The sequence below is a fragment of the Miniopterus natalensis genome, chromosome 1 (assembly GCF_054644295.1).
Source record: "Miniopterus natalensis isolate mMinNat1 chromosome 1, mMinNat1.hap1, whole genome shotgun sequence".
Classification (NCBI taxonomy): Eukaryota; Metazoa; Chordata; class Mammalia; order Chiroptera; family Miniopteridae; genus Miniopterus; species Miniopterus natalensis.
The window spans coordinates 33,171,612-33,195,135 of record NC_142081.1 but is presented as its reverse complement, the minus strand read 5'-3'; the positions used below and the strand labels follow the sequence as shown (position 1 = coordinate 33,195,135).

The 23,524-nt window shown below is 38.8% G+C and overlaps 1 protein-coding gene across 6 annotated transcripts in view; it reads left to right on the top strand.

The window, feature by feature from the left end:
• TMEM260 (transmembrane protein 260) overlaps positions 1 to 23,303 on the top strand; it is a 56,538-nt gene extending 33,235 nt beyond the window's left edge. For 2 of the 6 annotated variants that reach the window (XM_016198169.2, XM_016198166.2), the window contains 8 exons: positions 1,326 to 1,440; positions 2,712 to 2,881; positions 4,779 to 4,950; positions 7,652 to 7,800; positions 12,817 to 12,993; positions 14,218 to 14,271; positions 15,799 to 15,889; positions 19,982 to 22,269. In XM_016198169.2, the coding sequence (XP_016053655.2) occupies positions 1,326 to 1,440; positions 2,712 to 2,881; positions 4,779 to 4,950; positions 7,652 to 7,800; positions 12,817 to 12,993; positions 14,218 to 14,271; positions 15,799 to 15,889; positions 19,982 to 20,236 (1,183 nt within the window). In that variant the 3' untranslated portion in view covers positions 20,237 to 22,269. Of the gene's footprint in view, positions 1 to 1,325; positions 1,441 to 2,711; positions 2,882 to 4,778; positions 4,951 to 7,651; positions 7,801 to 12,816; positions 12,994 to 14,217; positions 14,272 to 15,798; positions 15,890 to 19,981; positions 22,270 to 22,853 lie in introns of those variants that run through there. The other 4 variants (XM_016198171.2, XM_016198170.2, XM_016198167.2 and 1 more) reach the window with 4 other exon arrangements.
• Positions 23,304 to 23,524: the final 221 nt, after the last annotated feature.

Sequence of the window (23,524 nt, the reverse complement as noted above, 5' to 3'; positions counted from 1 at the left end):
CCAAATAAATGACTCTAACCTCTTCTGTGAAGGCAAATATGTGTTACTTTCTTGCTAGGTTTTTTTCCTAATTATAAATTAGTAACTTTGAAAGACTGAGCAGTATATTACAGTCTAACTAGGTGAGCCGTTTAATGTCTTAAACCTTGGTTTGATCCCTTACCCTGTACATAGCCAATTACTATTATTACTTTTGAAAAGAAGCAAACAATTATTTGAGTTCCTTTGAAGATAAAAGTAACTCTAATGATAAAAGAAAACCTAAAAAAAATAGCACTATTAACCTTCATTAGTTTCTTGTTCATTTATCTAGCCTGTTGAATATATTTTTATTGAAATATATATATGTATATACATTTATAGTTTTGTTTCCTTAATGCCTAACATTATATTGTGAGCAGTTCCCTATACCATAAAAGATGTTTAAAATCATTTAAATGTCTGTATAATATTCCATCCTATAACCTAGGCAAATTAATTTAAGTGTTCTCCTATTTGAGGATCTTTAGATAGCTTCCACTTTTTCCACTGTTATACGTGATGCCAAAGCATTTTTATTGATTAGTCTCTGTCCACATTTCTGGTTATTGCTTCAAGATTTATGCCTACACATCAAATCACTGGGTCAATGAATGTGAATATTTTTAAGGCTCTTGATATATATTATCAAATTAACCTTTCTAAAAGATTGTACCAACATACATTCTCATATAACCACATTCTCACCAAAACTATTGAGATTTGTCATTTTATTATTTTGGTGCATGAAATTACTCTTGTTTTGCATATGTTAATTACACCTTAAATTTAACAAGATCAACAATTTGTATTTCTTCTGCAAATTTTAACTTTATATATTTTACTACATACTTCCTAGTTGTCTATAATATATAGTACAGTGTAGTTTATGACTATGTTTTGTTTTTTTGAATTTATTTTTATTTTTGAAAGTATTACAGGTGTTCCATTTGTTCCCCCAATTGACCCCCTCCACCTCGCTCCCACCCCTCCCCAGGCCTTCACCCCACTATTGTCTGTGTCCATGGGTTATGAATATATGCATATAACTTCTTTAGTTAATCTCTTCCCACCCTCCACCCCCCTTCCCTCTTCCCTCTGAAATATGATCATCTGTTGCATGTCAGTGCATGACTATGTTTTGGTTATCTCTTCCAATTCAAATTTGAAAAACTGAGATCCTTTATTGTTACTTAAAATGGAAAGTTTTATAGTTTTAAATATTTTTCTATAGTGTAAAACTATGTAATATTATTACTGATATTCATGTATATAAATAATTTGGGTCATATTTTAATTTTTTATAGGGATAAACAGAACCCACCATTAGTATGGCTTTTTACTGGAATGTTTTGCATTTATTCATTGTTCTTTGCTTGGAGGGCAAATTTAGATATTTCAAAACCACTTTTCATGGGTGTGGTAAGTTTTATTTAGATATATCCTTTGACCAGAACATTTGTGAAGAATGTATCAGTTTGTCTCCCAGGAATCTTGTAGAAAAGCAGATTATCTCAGAAATAGTTAAAATTGCATGTACATTATTATAAATCAAAAGTTAAATTATTGAACCAGTAAGACAAAGTCCTCTTTTTAGGGGGGAAAAAAAGCATTGTTTAGTTAATATGATGGTTAAATAGAAAAATAAACAAAAGGTAGATTTAAGTTAGTCATTTTCTGTGTATATTTATAGATAGATATAGGTACTACTGTATTTCTCCTGGATTTTTTTTTAAATAACAAAGAAATATGGGTTGTAATTGGAGGCTCTTATCACCCCAGTTCATTATTTTTTACCGTACCAGTCCAGGCCTGTGCAAAAGAGCAGCCACATTTGCCTGGCTGCCATTTCTGAGATTCTCCTTACAGTAGAAACTCTGTAAGTGTAGGTAGCTCTTTTCTAACAGCGGAAACAAACAATTTTTTATGTGTTCAAAGTGGCCTCGTAAATAATACCCTACTTAATCACCTGAGATCCAAATCAGTGGAGAAACAAGATAAACCAGTACAACGAGTGGGAGAATTGCCTTTACTACTGATAACGCTGATGTTGGACAATGCGGTTTATGTCTGGGAGCAAGGGGCTTCCTCACCCTGCATGCAATAGGCAGAACTACCCACCTGTCACAGGCAGCGCTGCACAGGCCAGGCCTCCCCACCCTACTCCCAGAGTCTGCCGCTGGACAAGTGCTTCCTGTGGGCAGCTCCTTTCCAAGAGAAAGAGAGAGGAGAGGGGAGGGGAGTGCAGGCCCAGGCCCAGCTCCCAAACTGCCCAGTCAGGCCAGTCCCTATACTCCTACAGGAAGAAATAAGTGAGACGGCAGAGGGAGGCCAGGAGTTAAGCTAATGGCACTTCAGCACATGGAAGGGAAGGGAACATCAGGAGTCAGGCAAAAGCACTTCTCCACCTCTTCCCCTTTACATGTTGCAGGAGTTCAACACGAAGTCCATAGTATGGAAAAGGGTGTATGGATCCCAAAAGGGAGCTAGCTTCACGTATCAAACTGGGAAGAAGGGATGTTTGAAAATCTAAATTGAAAGTAACATGGAGTTGGGTTGGGGAAGTCAGTTAGCAAGACCTGAATGACAGAGGCATAAGCAACTGGGTGTATGCAACATGTTTGTAAAATATGTAAGTGCCAGATCAATCGCAGCTCAGTCACCTGGACACACAGTCTCGTGCCTCTTCACAGGTGGAGCGCTTCTGGGTGCAGAGCAACGCGGTGGTGGCCGTCCTCGCGGGCGTCGGGCTGGCCGCACTGGTGTCTGAGAGCAACCGAGTGCTGAACATTAAGGGGCTCCAGTGTCTGGAGTGGCTTTCAGCAGCTCTTTTTGTCATTTACCAAATATATTCTAATTACAGGTAAGAAGTGGTTACTTCTATGAAAGGTGGCACTCAAGCCAGAGATGTTTGGATATTTAGATTCTAGAACCTTATTTCATCTTTGACTTCCACTGGATTTCAGAGTGAGACGGCGTGGTCTGAATGCCGTGGTTCTTAAACTTTTGAACCAGAGTCTCGGTGTGGGTGATGTGTAGTTCAGGGCATTGCAAAGAGGGTTCTGGTGGTGCAGGTAAACTATTTGTATATTTTCCTCTAAGGAGCCCTGAGATAGTTTGTAGAATCTGCAGTATGTGTAAAATTCCAGGATATAAAAGACTCCTTACATGGAGAGTGAAGATATTTGGGCCTTCTCATATGCCGTAAAGTAATTCACTCTAGGCTTCTAAGATTTCATCTTTTGAGTAGTTCCTGCCCTTACTAGTCCATTCTGTAGTAGTGAATATTAATTACTTTGAAATAAAGTTCTAAAAGTTTCTGTAACCCATAGGCATTATTAGTATTATATGTATTTTTCAAAATCTTTTTAATAACCGTTCCAATGAAAATCTCAGTCTAACATAAAAGATATCCAAGGTTTAGGTGCTAGTTCATTGCATAGACATTGCAGAAGTGGAAGAGTCCATGGGAGTTTTGTTATAGTAAGATTTGATTGGTATTTTACAAGGTTAAATTTCCTCTTTCAATTTAACTTTAAAAACCGATGCTCTTTATAATATCTGGGTAGAGCCAGTGTTAGGAAGGCTGCATCACGAGGACGCCTGGTGGGAATCCCGGACCCGTCTCCATAGCCAGCTCAAGGAGGGTTTGCCAATCTCACGGTGTGCGTTTACCCAATTTTTAAAAAAATTTTTTATCTCAGTCTTCTCCTGGCTCGGGTCTTTAGGGCATTACAGGTTCAACACCAGGGATGTCAGCACAGGCTGGGTAGTTTTAATTTGGTTTTGATTCTTTTATTTGCCCCAGGTGAATGGAATAGATAGCAACCCTGCTGGGTGGTGAAATGTGAGGCATCGCCCTGCAAAGTAAGGGATCACAGGAGGAAAGAGGCATCAGTTCCAAAGGCAAGGATAATATTTTGGTCCTGGAAGTGTTTATTTGCTTTGTTTATTTGCTACTAACAAGTTTAGGCTGTGTTTCTCACTACCATTAAATGTAATGGACCTGATAAGAACAGGAAGGACATGGCTTGCTCAGTTTTTTTATACTTTCGCTCTTGTAGTCTTTTTCTTTCTTTGTGGGAATCACTCAAGAGTTCATGTCAGCTTTCCTTTGAAGTTGGAGCATCTACTTCATCATTGAAGGGGGTTGTACTGCTTCTGTTACAATGCCTGGAGAGAAGTAACAGCTCCTTCCTCCCTTCTCATTGGTCTCATTCTCTAATGATTTCTTGGTCTGGAAGGGAGAGGGGAACACAGGGAGCCTGTGGTTCAGAATAGTGCAGAGGATCAGCCTTGCATGCAAGAGTCAGACAAATGTCATCCCAGTTCATGCCAGAAGCAGGCAGATTTCTTTTTGCATTTCTGAATATCCTTTGGACTAAATGGAATTAATGTGAAATTACCTTAAATGCCAAATAGAATCAGAACCTTTTTAGTGAAATTGGATACGCGTTTAGGGAAATAAAGGCCTTATTCTTGAGTACTAACTGGTTCTCTTTTTTATGAAAATTATTATAAATCCCAGAAGTGAAGCAATACATTGATTTTTTTCAATTGCACAATTAACTCCTTTTTTCAGATGATAGTGTTCACTTTTCAAATATAATCATGTTTTTAGAACATACAAATTTGAATACTTTGAAGCACTAAATATAGATTGTGTGATGGGAAAGGAATGGGGCAGAAAATAAGCCCAGTCTTATTAAAACTGAAGCAATATGTTGCTATTTTAATGTGTTTTTGATCCTTTTATTTAGCATTTGTGACCAAAAGACAAACTACGTGATTGATAAATTTGCAAAGAACCTTCTAGCCTCCATGCCTCATGATGCAATTATCTTACTCAGAGGAGATTTGCCAGGAAATTCTCTCCGTTACATGCATTATTGTGAGGGACTGAGGCCAGACGTCTCATTAGTGGATCAGGAAGTAAGTATATGGAAAATATACTAGAATATAGTAATTATAATCATTTAAAAACATGCTTTTTTTTAACTATTTTTCAACAGTGTATGGGTACAGTTATCACAATCACTCTTAGGTAGAATATATATCACATTCTCTTATGTATTTTAACTACTGGTATAAGTCATTTGAGTTTTCTCTTCATTATTTAAACTAAACTGAATGTTCTAAGAATGTGTTTCATGTTAGATTCAAATAATATCCTAGGTGTCTAGTTCACATGACAAACCGTGGAAATATTGTATTGTAAATTTATTTTTAATTTGTCCTTTTACATTCAAATTAACACTGCCCACTGATTCAGGGATTAAAATAAATTAGGCTGAATATAAAATAAGTCATACTGCAGGTAAGTAAACATTTCACTCAAAATAGAAATTATTAACCACAATTTTGCTACAGAATTTTTGTGTAAATTTTGTTGATCATATGAAAAATATATGGTTGGAAAGGACTAATGAAAATTTTGAGGTCTATTAAAACAATCTTCTGGAACTGAAGAGATATATTTAAACTATAAGATTTATTATTTAAACCATAAATACTTAAAAGGGAACAAATCTGTCTCTGGTGTTTTTAGAGCAATCATCAGGAAAAGAGAAATTCTTAATCTTAAAAAAAATGCTGTGATTAGTTTGGTTGAGAAAATTATTAGGCACAATATTTAATATATTTTGTTGAATTAGTGAATAACATACTTTTTTGGGGAAAGCTTTATAAACATTTGTGAATAAAGGGAAATTTACAAATGACATTTTTATAAGCAGTTTGCATTTGTATCTGGTACAGCAATTGATTAATTTGCCTTTATTCTAGCTTCTGATGAAAGCTAGGTTATTTGTTGCTAATATGGTATCACAGTGAGGTTTGAAATACTGTATGGGATGGCAGCTGCTATAGTTGAGAGGCTTGGATTTCAATGTTTATTAGACCTAAATTCAAGCCCTCATCCTGTCACTCTGAATATACGACATGGGGCTAATGATTTTTCCTCTCAGAGCCTCTGTTTGTTTATTAAATGGAAATGATTGTCATATAAACATAGAATACTCTTGAGTGCAAGAAGCAAAATACCTGATTAAGAGTAGCTTAAGCTATGGAGTTTTAATCTCACATGACAAGTAGTCTGAGATAGTTGGTTTTAGGTTACTATACGCAGTTCAGTGACGTCTGTGTTCTGGGGCAGCTTTTCTGCAGGTATCTTGAACTGACAGGTGCCCTTTCCCAAACATGACATCATGAAGCCAAGCCACATAATTCTTCTGGGGCCTGCCCCACCCCCTCTCTCTATGGGGAGAAACGTGCACCCCAGAAGCCCCTCGCAGACCTCTACTCGGGCTGCACTAACCGGTATTGGGTCATGTGCCCACTCCTAACTTCACTGGCAAAGGGGAATGACTAGACCCAAGCATATTGCTGCCCTGTTACCTGATCAAAATTGGGATTGTGTTAGTGAGAAAAAAGAAGGTATTAGCTGTTGATTGGGCAATCAACAGTATTGTATTAATTATTCTCACATAATAAGGTTAGTATGAGAATTAAGTAAGAAACAATGTCATAGCACACCGTGGTTATTTAATTAATGTTAATGTCCGCAACAACTGAAACTATTTGGAAATAAAATCAAATTCAGTACATATTTTGTGAATATTTGCAACATACATTTACATTAAAATTAGTCACTTTTAATTGACTTGTATAAAGCAAGTAAAACATAAGCATAATTGCTCAAATGATGATATCCACACTTTAACAAAGCTTTGAAAGTGTAAATAGGAGTCTTCTATTTAAAACCAAAAAAAATCTGTACAAATAAAAGTATAGATAAGTATATATTAACTATGGAATTAAGAAAAATGACTTTTTCTGATGTTAATGATTTATTTTAAGTGTCAGGATATGTAATTTACTTGGAGATACTAATAAATTCAGATGATTTAGCCAAAAAGATTTTTATCTTTGAACCCTAGATTATCATATGATCAAGCTTCTCCAGGGCAGGGATTCAATCTTCTTCATTATAGGTGAGCAATATTTTTTTGGAAGGAATGAAAGAATGGAGTAATGACACATCTTTATTTTACCTAGATTGTCTAGGCTGGCCATCAGAGACATTTCAACTTCAGCAAACATAATCTGAGAACTGTTCTTTGCCAGGCAGTGTGCTAAGTGCAGAGGCACAAAAATGAGAAGATACAGTCCCTTCCCTCTAGGAGTTCATAGTCTAGTGAGGAACAGGCCGAGGGCTATAATAGAGGGAGGTACAAGTGCTGCAGGAGCATATCATTCTGCTGTGGAAACTGGAGAGGGTACCCTAGAGGAAGTGATATTTAAGCTGGTTTGGAAAGTTGAGTACACATTCTCTAGGTGTAAGAATGGGGGGGAAGGTCATTCTGGATAGTCCATCAAATGCATGGAGGCAAATGAAACTACCTGCTGACCTTACCCATGACAGTCATAACTTAAAACATGAAAGCCAAGGTTTAAGGCATTACAAGAGCCATCAGTGCCACATACTTCGATTGTGCTCGTATGTATTTTTCGATTATGTTTATATTTGATGGGCATATCCACATTTTGGAACTTTTTTGTTGTACTTGCTAAATTTGATTTTTCTTAAAGAAGTATAATAAAAGCATGACATCGTATGTTATTTTTCTGGCAGATGATGACTTATGAGTGGTATTTACCCAAGATGGCAAAGCATTTACCAGGTGTCAACTTTCCAGGGAACCGATGGAATCCTGTGGAAGGAGTATTACCCAGTGGAATGGTCACATTTAATCTTTATCATTTTCTTGAAATAAATAAACAGTAAGCATTCTTTTTATATAATAGCTTTTCTAAAATCTTAAGCTGTTCTAAAATTGTTTATGTAGCAGCTGTGCTTCATCCAAAAGACCAATTTTCTACACCTATTTTCCTGTCACCGGTGAGATTATCTTTGTAATTAAATTGAATATCTGTGCATAAATGAGGCCAGGCAGAAATAAATGGTATTGTTCTGGGTAAAGGAAAAATAAAGACAGATTAGCGAGAATAGCAAATAAGATCTTAGTATAATTCAGAGAAATTCGAGATGTGCCTGCCTACTTGAAATCATTGCAGGTAGATCGCAAGCAATTATAGTTCCCCCTGATCAACGCCATGGCCCCCTTTTAAGTGTAAAGGAAATGGTTTCCAGGAATAATCACTGTATAAAAATAGCTTAAGGATTTCTTATAAAGGATAAGGCATTTTTATAAATAAGAAAAACACCTACAGTTATATTGGCTGAGATAACATAAGAGAATTGTGAATTCTATACTCAAGAACATAAAATTATTCATAGTTAAGGTCAAGAATAAATAACTCCTCCAATAGTATAGTGTTGAACATTTCTCCTGTCTGTGAAATACTTGCGATAGTACAGAGTATGAAGAAGAAAAACTTATTTCATAATTTCTATTCTCTTCTAAAGGAGACTTCAGAAATTCCTTGTAAATTGCAAAGTTAAATTATCCCTTACTAAGAACATAATAATATACTTTTGGTGTTCAGAGCCTGAAGTTTACTGTGGCTCATGAAGTAATATGAAGGTAATGGCTATAAACATGCTGTGAAAGTAACATTTAATTGTTCTATTTTGGAATAAAATGCTAAGAACCATTAATATCCCCAAATAGGCATTTTTTGCATGTGTGTGAATTGTATTTATTGAACATTTATTTAATCTACCATGTTCCAGCTTACATTAGGCCCTGGCAATGTAATGAGACTGAGTTCCAAATTTAAGTAGACCACAACCCAGTTGTAGATATACATAGATATGAATACAGCTGGCCATAATATGATGGGAGAAGCTCTATACTAGCAAAGCTTTGTAAAGTGTGAGACACAGCAAGTGTTCTGTATGTGCCTACTAAATGGATGGTTTAACTGACAGTGTAAGCCAAGTGTTCTGGGAACATGGTTGAGGAAGCAATTCATTCTGCCTTGAGGCATTCATTCAACACTTATTTAATAAAGATTGGATGTCTAAAGTGTCCAAAAAACTACTAGCCACATGATCCCCACTATTACAGTCTTTTCCGATACAGTTTCAGATGGTATCTTAACTATGAAACAGGTAAATTATAGTATCATATGGTAAGTGTGATAATGTTAGTATGTACAAAATGTTGGAGACCTAAAGGCTAAGCGGGAATTTGTCAAGTGGGTGGAAGAAGGCTGATTCAAAGGAACTGCATGCACAAAGTTATGGAAACAACCAGCTGGGCACCAGGGAAACTGGGGGTGGCCCAGTGTGCTTAGAACTCAGGGCTTAGAGGGCTAGGTGAGGGGATGAGTGTGGAGGGATGGTGGGGCCCAGGTCATAAAGGGACTTACTCTGTAGGCATGGATGAAGCATTTCCTCGTTAGGGAAATATCCCATGCTCCTTGTTAAAAGCTCTAGATGATACAGACAAGTATAAAGAAGGTCAGTATCATCTGTCTTTTGAGGACAACCACTGTTAACACTTTAGGAAGCTTTTGGGGATTCCATTTGTTTTTAACAAATTATTTATTTATATACACATGTATATACACTTGCATAATATATTTTACATAGCTGGGATAATATTGAGTTTCCCGTCAATTAATTTTTCACCAGTATCTCATTATGAGCATTTCCCCTTGCATTCAATAAAAGGTCTTCATTAAAATCATTTTGGGGGGCTGTATAATATTTTTACATAGATTCATGATAACTTGCCAAGTATTTTATTGTTAGACGTCGTTGTTTCCAGACTTTTGATATTGTAATATAGCATGGTGATGAACATTCTGGCCCATAAATTTATGTTAATATTTTTGACTGACCAAGGCCACAGGATAAATATTGTTTATTGATATCAGTTTTTAGTGTAAAATTAGTATGTGTTAATTACAGAATAATAAATTATTTTTTTAAACTAGGAAAAGTACGATCCTGTTACTTAGATATAAATATATCAAAAATGCGTATTTTTTACAAAGTTGAAATCACAATTTGGAAGAATCCTATTTTTTCATTGACTGTCATACAACTATTTTCTTAATCTTTTTACAAACCCTTTAAAAATATTTTTAGTAGGTACATGTACTGTAATTTAATAATAGGGGAATTGAATTCTTAGTAGAAACTTAATGTGATATCTTAATTTTTAACTATTGTAAAATTACAGGCTACAACAAATGCCTTTGTGTATATAGTTTTCTTGTGGAGGAGGTGGAAATTTGAATTATTAAGGTAAATTCTCAGAAGTAAAATTATTAAGTCAGAAGACATGAACAATTAAAAGGCACCTAATAGAGATGTTTCCCCCCCAAACACTGGACCGTTCGCATTAAATGAAAGCTCTCTAAATGGGTACTTTTTAAAAGGAAGAAAGCTAATATTTATTGAAGACCTATTGTTTTGTTTTTAATGTGCAAAAACTTACTTTTTTTTGACACATGTCTATGAATTTTAACATGTGTATACATTTGTGTAACCCTGGCAACAATCAGGACACAGTACAGATCCATGACCCCCCAGACTCCCATGTGCTTTTCCTATGTAGTGATACTGTCCCCAAAGCCCTAACCCTTGCAACCACTGATCTGTTCTCAATTATTGCAGCTTTGCCTTTTTCCAGAATGCCATATAAGTGAAGTCATATGTAACCTTTGATACTGGCATATTTCACTTAGCATGGTACCTTGAGATCCACCTACGTTTTTGTGAGTCAGTGGTTTATCCCTTTTCATTGCTGAGTAGTGTTCCATTGTGCAGCTGTGCTACCGTTTATCTGTCAGTTCATCTGTTGAAGGACATTTGGGTTGTTTCCAGTTTGGGGCATATGTGAAGAGAGCTGCTGTAAACAGTTATGCCCTGGTCTGTGCGTGAATATGTTTTCATACCTCGGAGTGGGATTATTGGGTTGTTTGCTTTCTGACCATTGAGTTTTAAGTTCTTTAAGTATTCTCGATACAAATCCTTTGTCGAATATGTAATGCATAAATATTTTCTCCCAGTTTGTAGCTTGCCTTTTTATTCTCCTTGAAGTATATTTTGCAGATAAAAGTCTTTTTTATTTAAGATCAAATCTAATTACCACTTTTTTCTTTTATGGATCATACATTTTGGCATCATATCTAAGATACTCTTTGCCTAATGCCAGATTACAAATATTTCCTCATGTTTTCTTCTAAGAGTTTTATAGTTTTAGATTTCAGATCAATGATCCATTTTGAGTTAATTTTTGTAATGGAGGAGGGATTAGGACAAGGTTTGTTTTTGTTGTTGTTTTCACATGAATGTCAAATTGTCCTAATATTATTTGTTGAAACCATTGTCCTTTCTTCATTGAATTGCATTTGTACCTTTCTCTGTATTTACCCAAAAAAAAAAATCCTTCTGGGGTTTTTGATTGGTTTTGATTAGTATTTTCATGTTATATCTTTTTTTTATCCTTTTGCTTTTAATCACTATGTTATATTTAAAGTGGTTTCTTGTGGATAGCATATGCTTGGGGCATTATTATCCATTCTGACAATGTCTACTTTCATTGGTATATTTAGACCATTTGCATCTAGTGTAAATATTGATATGTTTAGATGTCTGTCTTCCATTTATTATTTGCTTTCTGTTTTGTTCCCTCTGTTTTTATTGTACTGTTTGCCCTTTCCTGCCTTCTTTTAGATAATTTGATTTTTTTAGTATTCCATTTTAAATTATTTATTGGGATTTTTACTATGTCACTTGGTAAATTATTTTTAGTGGTTGCTCTCGGGATTACAGTATACATACTTAACTTTTCAGTCTATTTAGGTTATATTTTGGTACTTCAAGTGTAATGTAGAAAACTTAAATCCCTTTAACCATCCCACTTTTGATCGTGTTGTCATGTGTATTATATCAGACATGTGATCATTTTTATTTTCAACTGACAGACATATTTTAAAATTTAAGATAAAAAGTAGTCTAAAATATTAATATAGGTATTTACCAGATCTGTTGCTCTCCCTTCATTCCTGATATTCTGAGCTTCCCTCTTATATTATTTCCCTTCCATCTGAAGATATTCCTTTAACATTTCTTTTAGAGCAAGACTATATTAGCAGTGAATTTTCTTAGTTTTCCTTTATCTGAAAATGTATTTCACCTTCACTTTTGGTGGATATTTCTAGATATGGGATAATGGCTGATAATTTTACCCCTCTTCCCGCCCAACACTTTAAAAATGTTATTTTACATACTTTTGACCTACCTGGTTTCTGTTGAGAAATCAGAGTCATTCAAATCATTATTTCCTTGGGTGAAATGTGTTGTTGTTTTCTGGCTGCTTTCAAGATTATTTGTCTTTAGTTTTCAGAAGTTTGACTATTGTGTGCATGGGCATGGATTTCTTTGAGTTTTACTTGTTTGGGGTTCACTGAGTTTCTTGAATCTGCAATGTGTGTCTTTCCCAAAATTTGGGAGCTTTTCAGACATTACTTTTTTAAACATTTTTTCTGCTCTACATTTTTTTCTCTTCTTTTGGGGTTTTGATGACATGAATGTTATTGTCCCACAGGTGGTTTCTTATAATGTTACAAACAGATAGGTTTTATCATTTATGTCTGTTTACTTCTCCCCAGCCCCCCAAATAGCCTTTTCACACTAATATAAATTTCAAACAGTCTATTTGGAAAAGATTTAAATACACCAAAATGCTCGCGAATGGCTTATTGGTGACTAAGGTTTAAGGAGTCAAAAATGACCCTTCATGAGTTATATTTATTGAACACTTAGAACTTTAAGGTAAAAATATATCATATACTTTTTACTTTTTCTGTTTTCTATAGAAAAGAAACATTTGTTTGCATAGGAATTCATGAAGGTGACCCAACCTGGAAAAAGAACTATTCACTTTGGCCATGGGGTTCTTGTGACAAATTAGTTCCTTCAGAGATTGTATTCAACCCTGAGGAATGGATTAAACTTACAAGAAATATCTATAACTGGACTGAAGAATACGGACGGTACGAACAGCAGTTATATTTTTCATCAGAGTATAACAATCTGTGTGTCTAAAAAACTAAAATTTTGAGATGCCTTTAAATTTCTTGGATATTTTAATTTTTTTTATTAGTTATTAATATTGTGATTTGCTGCCCACAGAGTATCATAATAGAGAAAGAGAACATGTTTTGTTTTTTTTTTGTCCTCATGTTTGAAGGGAAAGGGAGGCTGTGGTTGAGCGGGCACAATAGTTAGGTGCCTGGAATTTCACTTCCAAGGCCTGTAACGCATATTGCCCGCCAGCCTGTATCTCAGACCCTTACGGTGGAAGAGATTTACTCACTGCAACAGAGCTTTAAAAGCCACTCTGTTGCCTGGATAGTTTCCACATCATACACTTGTCGTATTTTTCTCTCTTCCAGAGTGGCAGCCCACTTCTCTAAAGGGAAGGCTGGGACTTGAGTTACTATTCCTTCACAATTATTTGTCATCAGCCTGGTTATGTTGTTTTGGGCATGATATGTCTTCCTTGAAGCAGTTTTCTCCCATATGGAAAATGAGTCACCATCTAAAGAAAGGTGCCCCTATTGCCTGTGTTTAAAAATATGAATAATTTAGAGATTAGATAATTACTGCTTATAATTCAAGTACAACAGGCAAGATCATGTGAAAAATGCTCTAAATGTTTTTTAAACAAATCGAGCCAATGGACCACCTTGCTGTGCACCAACTGGAGATGGATAAGTAGGTCTCCATCAAAGCACTCCAAGACCATCGTTGGGAGAAGTTAGAAAATAACCACTTCTGTAAACAGCTCATGATGGTGCAAGGACACATATAACTCATTATCTCTTTCAGGCAAAATAGATCCATAAGAGAAAGAAAGAAAAAATTAGTCAGTGGTTTAGCCAGTGTTCTTTGAGTAGCATCTAGCTCCAGCAATGATTTAGCAAAGCTAGGATTCCCCTCTCTTCAGGCCCATTTCTGGGCTTCCCAGCTCACTGGCTCTTGGAGTTACTGTGTCCATAGAGTGACTGAGGCCTCAGCCCTGCCCCTTTGCCTGTCTGACAGTTTTTAGAACAGCTGGCTCCCCAAACACTCCAGCCTCTTCCCACCAGTCCTGCGTTTGCTCCCATGAGGCACTGGGGCTCATTAGGCAGATTGAGAACGCATTCACCAAAACTTCAAATTACTAACAATCCAACTTTTATAGGAGAACACTTTTTTTTTTCTTGTAACTGCAGGTTTGACCCATCTTCTTGGGAATCTGTGGCCAACGAGGAGATGTGGCAAGCGAGGTGACTAATCTGCACTCCTGTGTGTGTGGCCTGTTAATGCAGCAGAGAAGTGGCCTGTGGTGCTTTTCATTGAGGGAGTAGGGGTGGGTGGGGAAAATAAAAGTGACATTTATGGGCAGTCATTTTGTCTGAGGCAGTGCACTAATCATGATGATGAGCACTCTTACTTCACCCTCACAATAACCTACCCAGAAGTTATCACCTCCGCTTTACAAAAGACCCAACTGGAGGTAGAGAGGTTACTTGTCCAAGGCCACATAACTGCTGGTGCTGGAGTCTGACTATGGAACCCTCGTCACTCCTCTCTTCTCCTCTCCTCCTGCCTGGACTAAACCAAAGTGAGCGTGATTGAGAAGGTGACAATGACCCTGTCGCCATGTGTGATGTGCTAGTTAATCACTTAAGCGCTTACTGAATACTTCCTGGAGGCCAGGCATGGAGACTGCACATGTGAATATGAGCTGCTCGCAGACTAGTGGAGCCGTCAGACATGTTCAGAGAAATTTGAATATTAATGTGCTAGATGCTTTACTTTTCTGTTGGTCCTGTAGAGAACACTTCATGGTGATGCTATTGACTCTTCTGGTTCCTGTCATTTTAAAACATTTGAAATACCTAATGCTAACAGACTTTGGCCCAAATATTAATGTAAAAAATGCTAACAGACTTTGGTCCAAATATTAATGTAAAAGTTCTAAATGACACAGATGGGGGTACCACATACATGGGACATACTTCCTGCGGCAAAGGAAGGAAGCCCACTCCGGGCCAGGGACTGTGGTTTGCACTGAGACTTGCCTTAATAGTGTATAAAGGGCTTACTTATAAGTTTAAAGAGGTTTTTTAAAAATTGTCAAGAAATACAGCTCCAAAATAACAATCATAAAAATAGACTTACTCTAGCTTTTTAAAATGTCAGAAAATGGCACATTTCAAGTTATCAGCCTGGTTATAGAGACAAATACTTGCTTTGAAGAACTGAACAAAGATATACCGTATGTTTGCACAATTCTTCCCTGCGACTGAATGCGGGAAAGCTGGGGAAGCAGTCACATAAAGGAAGGAAGCAGGTTATTATTCGGGCGGGTATTGATTTAATTGGTGTGCTGAATACAATTTGGATGCATTCACGTGGCCAGAGAGTGCAGCCACCTTTGAGGAGCTGGCCACACACGGCCTGAGCCCTTGTGATGGGCACCTTCAGGAATGTGCTGCCAAACTCAGCAAGTCTCCCTGTTCCCAGCGGCTCTTGCATAGCAAAAATGTGCATCTGGAGGGGAAATGATGTGTAACAGTGGTGATGAACGTAAGCTTTTTTCCAAAAAATTCGGCCATCAGCGGAAGCAGGGTCTTGGCAGTAGGGGGAAGGAGGGGCTACTCTCGGTTCAGAGTAAACACTTGGATACGAGAGGAGTAAAAATAATGCAGTAAAGGGTTTTGTATGTTCCTTATCGATGGAAAAGTCTGGCAGATGAGCTTTGAATTTGAATTTGACAGCCTGATTTTAATGACGCCTCCCCCTTCCAGGATGAAAACCCCGTTCTTCATCTTCAACCTGGCAGAAACTGCGAATGTGCCTCCCGGCGTGAAAGCTCAGCTCCACACTCACGCGTATCACGTAGGCTACACTTTTACACATAGTGATGTGTTTGGCTGGAGGGTGGGGGCGGTTGAGGTAGAGAGAGGGTGTATCACAGTAGAGTTGTAACTGTTTAGTTTCTAGTTTTATTTGCCATTATAAGGCAGTGTAAATGGAAAAATACTTATATGTATCACAAATAACGTCTAAAGTGAATGGCTGTAGTTGGCAAAATAAGGGTCCCCCTAAAGATGTCCATGTCCTATTCTCCAGAACTTGTGAATATGTAACCTTACGTGGTGGAGGGGACTTTGCAGATGTGGTTAAGGATCTTGAGGTGGGGAGATTATCCTGGATCATATCCAGGTGGGCCCAGTGTCATCACAGGGTCCTTAGGAAGGAGAAGGCAGGAGGGTAAGAGTCAGAGAAGGAGATGTGACAATGCCAGCAGAGGTCACAGAGGAAGACCTGAAGATGCTCTGCAGGTGGCCTGGGAGATGGAGGAAGGGACCATCTGGAAAGTGCAGGCAGCCCCTGGAAAGGTAGAAAGGGCGAAGAAACCGATTTTGGAGCCTTCAGAAGGAGCATAGTCCTGCTGATTTTACAGAACCCTTGGTTTTATGACTTTTGACCTCTGGAAGTGCAAAATAATTTCATATTGTTTTATGCCACTAAGTTTGTGGTGATTTGTTACAACAGTCATGGGAAACTAATCTGATGGCTTTATTTAAAAAGGCGTTCTGACAGGTTGCCCTCTATGACCCTTGCTGCACTCAAACGATAGGGCCATGGCTGGCTGAGACTTCATGAGAAAGATTAAGGGTCTAGAGAGTAGCTTTGTCTTCTGTGGTCCCAAGAAGCCAAACAAACCTTAAGACCCGCCCACACTGAGGCTCTTGCAGTCAGTTCTTTCTGATGGGAAATGGAAGTACGGAGCAGAGGCTTGCTTTCACACTATTTTTTAAATTTTTATTTTTATTGTTGAGGATATTATAGATGTCCCCCATTTTCACCCCCTCTGCCTGCTCCCACCCCACCCCAAGCCTTCGCCACACTGCTCTGTAGGAAACAGATATCCTGGCGTGGCCAATGAGAACAGAGCCCAGGAGCTGTTGTATGAGCAGCGGAGCTGTTGCTGCTGCCTCTAGGCTGCTGTGGGTCTACTCAGCCGGGGCATTTGTTTGGTGCCGAGTTAAAATAGCATGATATCCAATCAGTATGACTAATTTTACTTTTGAATTTTGTGATCATTGGTTCACTGTCCATTTATTCATTCACTCACAGACCATTTATTGAGCAGCCAGTCGGTACCAGATATTGTGGTGGAGACGATCACGCATTGTCCCACTCTCAAGGGGGTGGTGGCAGGCTAGAGAGGGAGCCAGAAGATCAAGTCTTTAGCTAAGTTCACTCTTGTAAATGACGGGAGACGTTTGCAGAGGAGCTGTGAGAACAGAGAGCTGTGCATGAGTCCACCCGCAGGCAGGGGTGGTGGTAAGGAAAGGAAGGCTTCCAGAGGAGGTGTCACTGGAGCTTCATCTTGGAAGGTCAGAAGGAGCTAGTCAGACAGATATGGTGAGGCAGAATAGTGAGAGAGGAGGGAGGACATTCCATAAGGAGGGAACCACAGGGACAGAGGCATAACCCTTGAGGTGCCCACCCAAGGACAGCAAGGGATGGATTATAGGACAGCATGCTGGAGCTCCGTCTGGCAGTCAGGAGGTCCAGCAAGGCTCGCTCCACCAATGATTGTCAACTGTAAGCCAATTAACCATTCCAGCCCTCAATTTTTTCTTTAAAAAGTGGGCTTTAAACTCTATAGATTCTCTCTCATATCCTGGTCATATATCCTGTTCATCTATCATATTCTGTGATTCTGTGAAAAACAAGCAGTATTTAGTTGGGAGGAATCTGAGGCTTACTGATATTTCATCTTCTCATCAGCAGCCGGTTCCATGGGCAGTTGCTAGGCCACTACTGAAGCTCACTCATGGATTTGTTGTCCCTTTGGGCCTATAAGCTTTACTCTTCTCAGTGAACCAAATTCTTTAGTACAATCTATAGGTATCTCCTTAGCATATGTCTCCAGATCCGTGACATTGTTTGAAAGACAAATGAGGCCAAACACTTGATGGGTCAACACAAATCCACCCCCCAGTACTGATTGTCCAAAGACATTCTTATTAGGTGTAAAATATATTTGTTATTAGTTACATTACCCTGTTCAGTAGCTTACACAGAACATTCAGCTCAGGGGATATTAAGTTCAGGGGGAGCACAGAGTATCCCTGTTATCTTTAGGAATACATTTGAGAAATTAAAGATGTCCCCAATAAATAGACTGCAGTCCACCAGTCACAGTAACACATACAGAGGAGGAGATGTAATTCCCATGGTGAGGGATGACTGGCTTCTTAAGATACTGTGCCTATGGCTTAGTGGACCCTCCAGAATAAGGGTGCGTCAGTAGCAAAGTGTTCATGACATGGGCAGTGTGGTTATTCTGATGTCTGAAGGCTGTAGCAGGGGGTCATGAGTGAGCCTTTCATTCTCTTGAGCCACTGGAAATGCTCACTGAGGTGCTGGCCTCGGTTTTGAACTCCAAAACCTTAGTAGGATTTTGGAAACTTGGGGAAGTAGAGAACGGGAACAGTTCCTGAGCGCCTGCCCTGTGCCGGGTAGCGTGCCCTGCACTTCCACACGGCCCTCATCAGAGGGAGGCTCAGCAAGAGAAGCAACAGGTAGAGAAAAAGACTGTGGGGAAAGGTAGACAAACAGTATTTTACCAAGCCAGTGAAGGGGGGGGCTGGCCCTGGCCGGGTAGCTCAGTTGGTTAGAGTGTTGTCCTGATACACCAAAGTTGCGGGTTCGATCTCCAGTCAGCCTCTCCCTCTCTCTTCCTCTCTCTTGAAGATCAATCATTAAAAATTAAAATTAAAAAAAAAGAGTGGGGGGCTAACTTCCTAGCTTTGGTGTATTTGAAAGTATATTCATGAAAGTGCGGGATGACTTTCCTGTTTTGTGGAGTGAAGGAAAGAAACTTAGGGGAAAATTGCTTTAAAAGGCAGCTTAAAGACAGAAGACTATTAAACGGCATATCAGACATGGATCATGGAACTTTTCGTGTGGATGCTATTTAAAAATAAGTTAGGTATGTATTTGTCTGCTCTGGAGTAGGCGTTGGATAATATATTAGGTCCCTTTCAAAGTAAATGACTTGGTGAATCCAGTTCTAATTCAAAAAGTACTTCTCCCTAGAGGAAGGCGTCACGGCTTGCTCTGTGCTCTCGTGGAGCCGGCTGGTAAACTCAAGTTCCTGTGGCTCCGACTCCAATTCGACAACCCTCAGGAAGGCTGGAAATTCCCAGATGACCAAATGTAATCTTCCATTTTGCAGATGTGTATCTACTTTTGTTAAAATTTCATGTTTTTCCATCAGAAAACTACCAAAAAAATTTTAACTCTAACACTGTCTCTGAAGCTGAGAAACAAAATTCCCAATTCCTGTGGGTGAAGTTTTTACTATCAAAATTGTAATTATAGGATACTGTGAAAATTTTTAATATCTCACTTTAAGAATCTCCCTTAGATTCTTTATACTTAGCCTGTTTGATGCTGGATTCATTTGTTTTAGCATTGCTGTTGTGATTACTGTTGTTTTTAAATGTTGAGAGAAATTTATGTAAAACTGAGGGACGGAATTTAAATTCCTTCAAGTTCTTTTCCCATGCAGTTTTCTAAAGAAAGCTATTTTTTTTCTCCAACAGCTAAATTTAGAGTTTCAACCTTTCTGCCTATTGAGTAAATAGCTTTCCATGAATTAGAACTAAATCCCTTTCCCAGAACATCTTTCTGCAGGAAGAGCATTTGTCCTGACACAGTGTGTCTAGGTTCCCTGTGCAACATCTGAAAACCCCAGAAGCAGTTTTAGATGAAGCACATTCGCCTCCTGCCACTGTAATAATTATAGTAACATCCCTGCATTTTCTGCATGGCCTGGCAACGATTAGATTTCTACTGTAGGCTGCTTAGATTTTTTTTTTTCTTGCGTTATTAATTCCTCTGTTTTCTGATTTTTGGAAAAAAGTCAAGGGATAACAATGAAATACCATCATTTTTGCCGTCTTCCAGCTTTATAAGGAGATTGTCTATTTACAAAAGGAACACCCGGTGAACTGGCACAAGAACTACGCCATTGCCTGCGAGCGGATGCTGCACCTTCGGGACAGAGGCACAGACCCCGAAGTCTTGCTATCGGAAACCATCAGACATTTCCGTCTCTACACTGAGAAAGCGCAGAATGACCCGCAGCTGGCCGATATTTCAGTTGCTCTGAAGCACCTAAGAAAAGAACTGCAAAGTCTGAGAAACATGAAAAATGCCTGAGACAGCAAAATGTGGAAAACCTGCCTGTCATCCTGCTTCCAAAATCTCAAGGTCCAAAACTTTTTCCTCCAAGAAAAGAAACTGTATAAAAAAATCAAAGACTGGCACTTCCCAGATAGAAGTAACAGTGCAGCAGGACTTATTTTTGGGGGGTTTAGTGACGGAGTTGTGCTACTTAGGCAATACCTGTTTATGCCATGTCCCCAAATTAGCATCTCAGTGAGAATCTTTCGAACATTCCTCCTATTTTCACAACCTTTCACCTAATGATTTTGCTGGGTTAGATTCTAAAAGAGAATGGACTCTATTCATATACTTAAAATACCTACCGTGAATCTTTTAAGGGCCCTGCTTATTGGGATCAGTTTTGAAGGTTAAATTCTTCAGACTTTAATACCAGACCAAAGACATTTTCTGTTTCCCAAAAGTTAACTTTTTTTTTTTAAGAGAGAATCTTGTTATGCTGCAAGTCGGAACTCTTTTTTTAAATTTTATTTTATTAGCTGTGGTTGTTACATAATCTCCTGCTTCAAGCTAAACACCAACCAGATGATACTTTGAAAAAGTTGGAGTTTTATTGTCTTGGGCAATTCTCTGAAAGCTGAAAACTAAAGTGAATTTGTCATTTGCTTTTTTCAGTTGCATAAACTGATTGGCCAGTAGGAAGGATTTGCAGTTCTTTAATTAATTTTATATTTAGGTTTTTGCTTCTATTTGGGCTCATAAATCTGGGCCCAATAATTAGTAGGCTCCTGCTGCCAAAATGCAAAAAAAAAAAGGTGCAGGGATTGGTGGGAGAAGATGGGGAAGTAGTTCAATAAATTCATTTCTGTTACAAGCATCTTTTATACATATTACTAAAGAGAACCTAGTAAGAAATGCAAATAATAGTTCTTTATTTTATTATGACAGTTAATTAATAGCAACCTGTTTTAATGAATAAAGTCACTCAGAGTCCTTCAGCACTTCCTAAGTAGAGGCCCTGAATCTGTAGGGATTCTTTTCCCCCCAATTGTATGGCTCCTAGACTCCGGGCACTATATAGGCCCCTGTATAGAAATGCTCACTAATGAAGAGGGAGGGCTAGAAGCTTGTCTGCATTCAAAGATCACTGGTGAGTCATTCAGCGAGAAAAGGCCCCTCACCAGGAATAGTCACAGTTCCGTGGCATTGTGCTAGCAAAAGGGTCTGATCAAAGGTCTCCCGTGGAGCTTGCATGGTTCCCTTTCATACCACGGCCATAATTAAAACCACTAATTCTCTTTTAAAATGCTGCAGGATGCCATGTAGGCATCTGTCTGGAGTGTCCTTTGTGATGTCATAAGCTGTTAAGGACCAGCGCCGAGGGCTTTTGAGCGAAATGCCAGTCATGGAGGTGCTTCAAGACAAGGGTGCCTCTAAAAGCTTGACAGGGCCTTGACTGCACAATTCGAGCTGAATTTGCCCCTTGTCAGCTGCCAGTAAATAAATCTCAAAGGGGGAAAAGCTGAAGTTTCATTACCTGATCCATGGGGCTTTGTTGGTTTTGGCACCACACAGGGGAAGCTCTTGCCCCTCCATTCTCTGGGTTTGAAGATGTCCATTGGAGCCTGCAGTGCCTGGACAGGGTTCAGAGCGGAACCTTTTGAAGAGTGTCAGTAGTTGTAACAGTTCAGCTGTTAGGAAGACAAATAAATGGAGGAGCTCATTAATCCGCTTTTGGCTCTCGGTGCCTTTTGCCCTTTTATCACAGCCTTATTAGGCTCCTACTCATCTTGAACCAGAAAAAAATGAATTGAAGTTGTTGAGTACTAATTGGCAAGGACTTTTAATCATGGGCCAAGAACTTTCACTGACTTGAAAGTAACTTCTCCACAGGGAGGGACCAAAAACCTGGTTCACCTTAAAACAAAAACCTGTTGGAGTTCAGTGTGGTGTAAAAATTTAAGGAAGCATTGATAAATTGCCTAAGTTTATCCATTTGAAAGAAAGTATGTAAGATTATGATTTCCACTTTTCTATAAAAAGTACAATAAAAAATCATATGAACACTCCCTGGAAATGCACTGCCTTTATTGCTTCAGAAAAGAGACTGCAGACATGAGAAGATCATGCTTGTTTCTGAACATCTACATGTACATGTAGTAAGTCTTCGTCTGAGCTTCTACACATACAAGTGGTGGTGGAGGAACTGTATTCAAAGTAGTATTTCCTGCTTAGAGCCTTAAGGATGGCCAATGAAGATGTCTTTTTGAGCATATCTGCTTTTTCAGTTTGTCTGCACTGTGGCTGTGTGTGTGTGTGTATGCATCTGACTGCTTTGTGGATTGACTGTTGTCACATGGTGCGCAGATTATTCTGTATTTGTCCAGCAGTGGCTTTGGACCACTCTGTCTAAGAAAGCAATGATATGATGGCCCAAAGTGGATAGGGTCATAATTCTTTTAAATTTCTGAACACCATCAGTAGATGAAAAAATAGCAAACTGAGCTGAGTACTGGGGATGTTGGGCTTCATTCCCAGATCGTCTACCTTGAAGAATCCTCTCCTTTCTGTTGCGTGAGGTTAAACAAGTTGCTTTCCTTTTCTCCCTCTCACTTGTCCTTGGCTGGTGCACAAACACCATAACATCTGACAGAAGGGGTTCCCTTCAGCCCAGCCCCCGACGTGGAAGACAATGTGAAGAGGTGACTTCTCAGGCAGGATTTGGCCAGCGTTCTCCTAGCTGTGTCCCCGGAGTGCCAGGGCTTGGCAGGACGACAGGAACCCCACAAGGCCAACTTCTGCCTGGACTTTGGCCTGAGGAGCAAGGGGGAGCCAGCAAAACTGTCTGCCTGTCCACATGCTGCTGCGCCCCGCTGCCGGGGCTGGCACGCCCGGGGCGGTGGGGCGGGGGGCGGCTCCCTGCTCTAACGGGGCCCCGCAGCCCCGCTCCCGCTCGCCGGACGTGTGCTCCATTCTTGCTGCTGGCTTTCCTCTTGTCTTTGGTTTTTTTAAAGGACCCATGTTTAAAAAATGCTTTTGTTCTATTACTCAAAACGGAGCCAGGATAGAAGGGAATCAATTACTAGTGTACTCTTTGGAAATCCTCGAACAGAAATGATGAAATGTTCCTTCTGTCCATATTCTTAGTATTTCCTAACGATAGAACCATGATATTTAGCCTTCATGATATTTCATTAAATAAAGCCCATTTTGAGTGCCAGGGTTATGTCTGATGAGCTAATGATTTCTTCAAGGCATCAGGCGAGGACATGAAGAGCAGTTTTTTTAAATTTATATTTTAAAAGTTAAATAATGTGAGTCCTT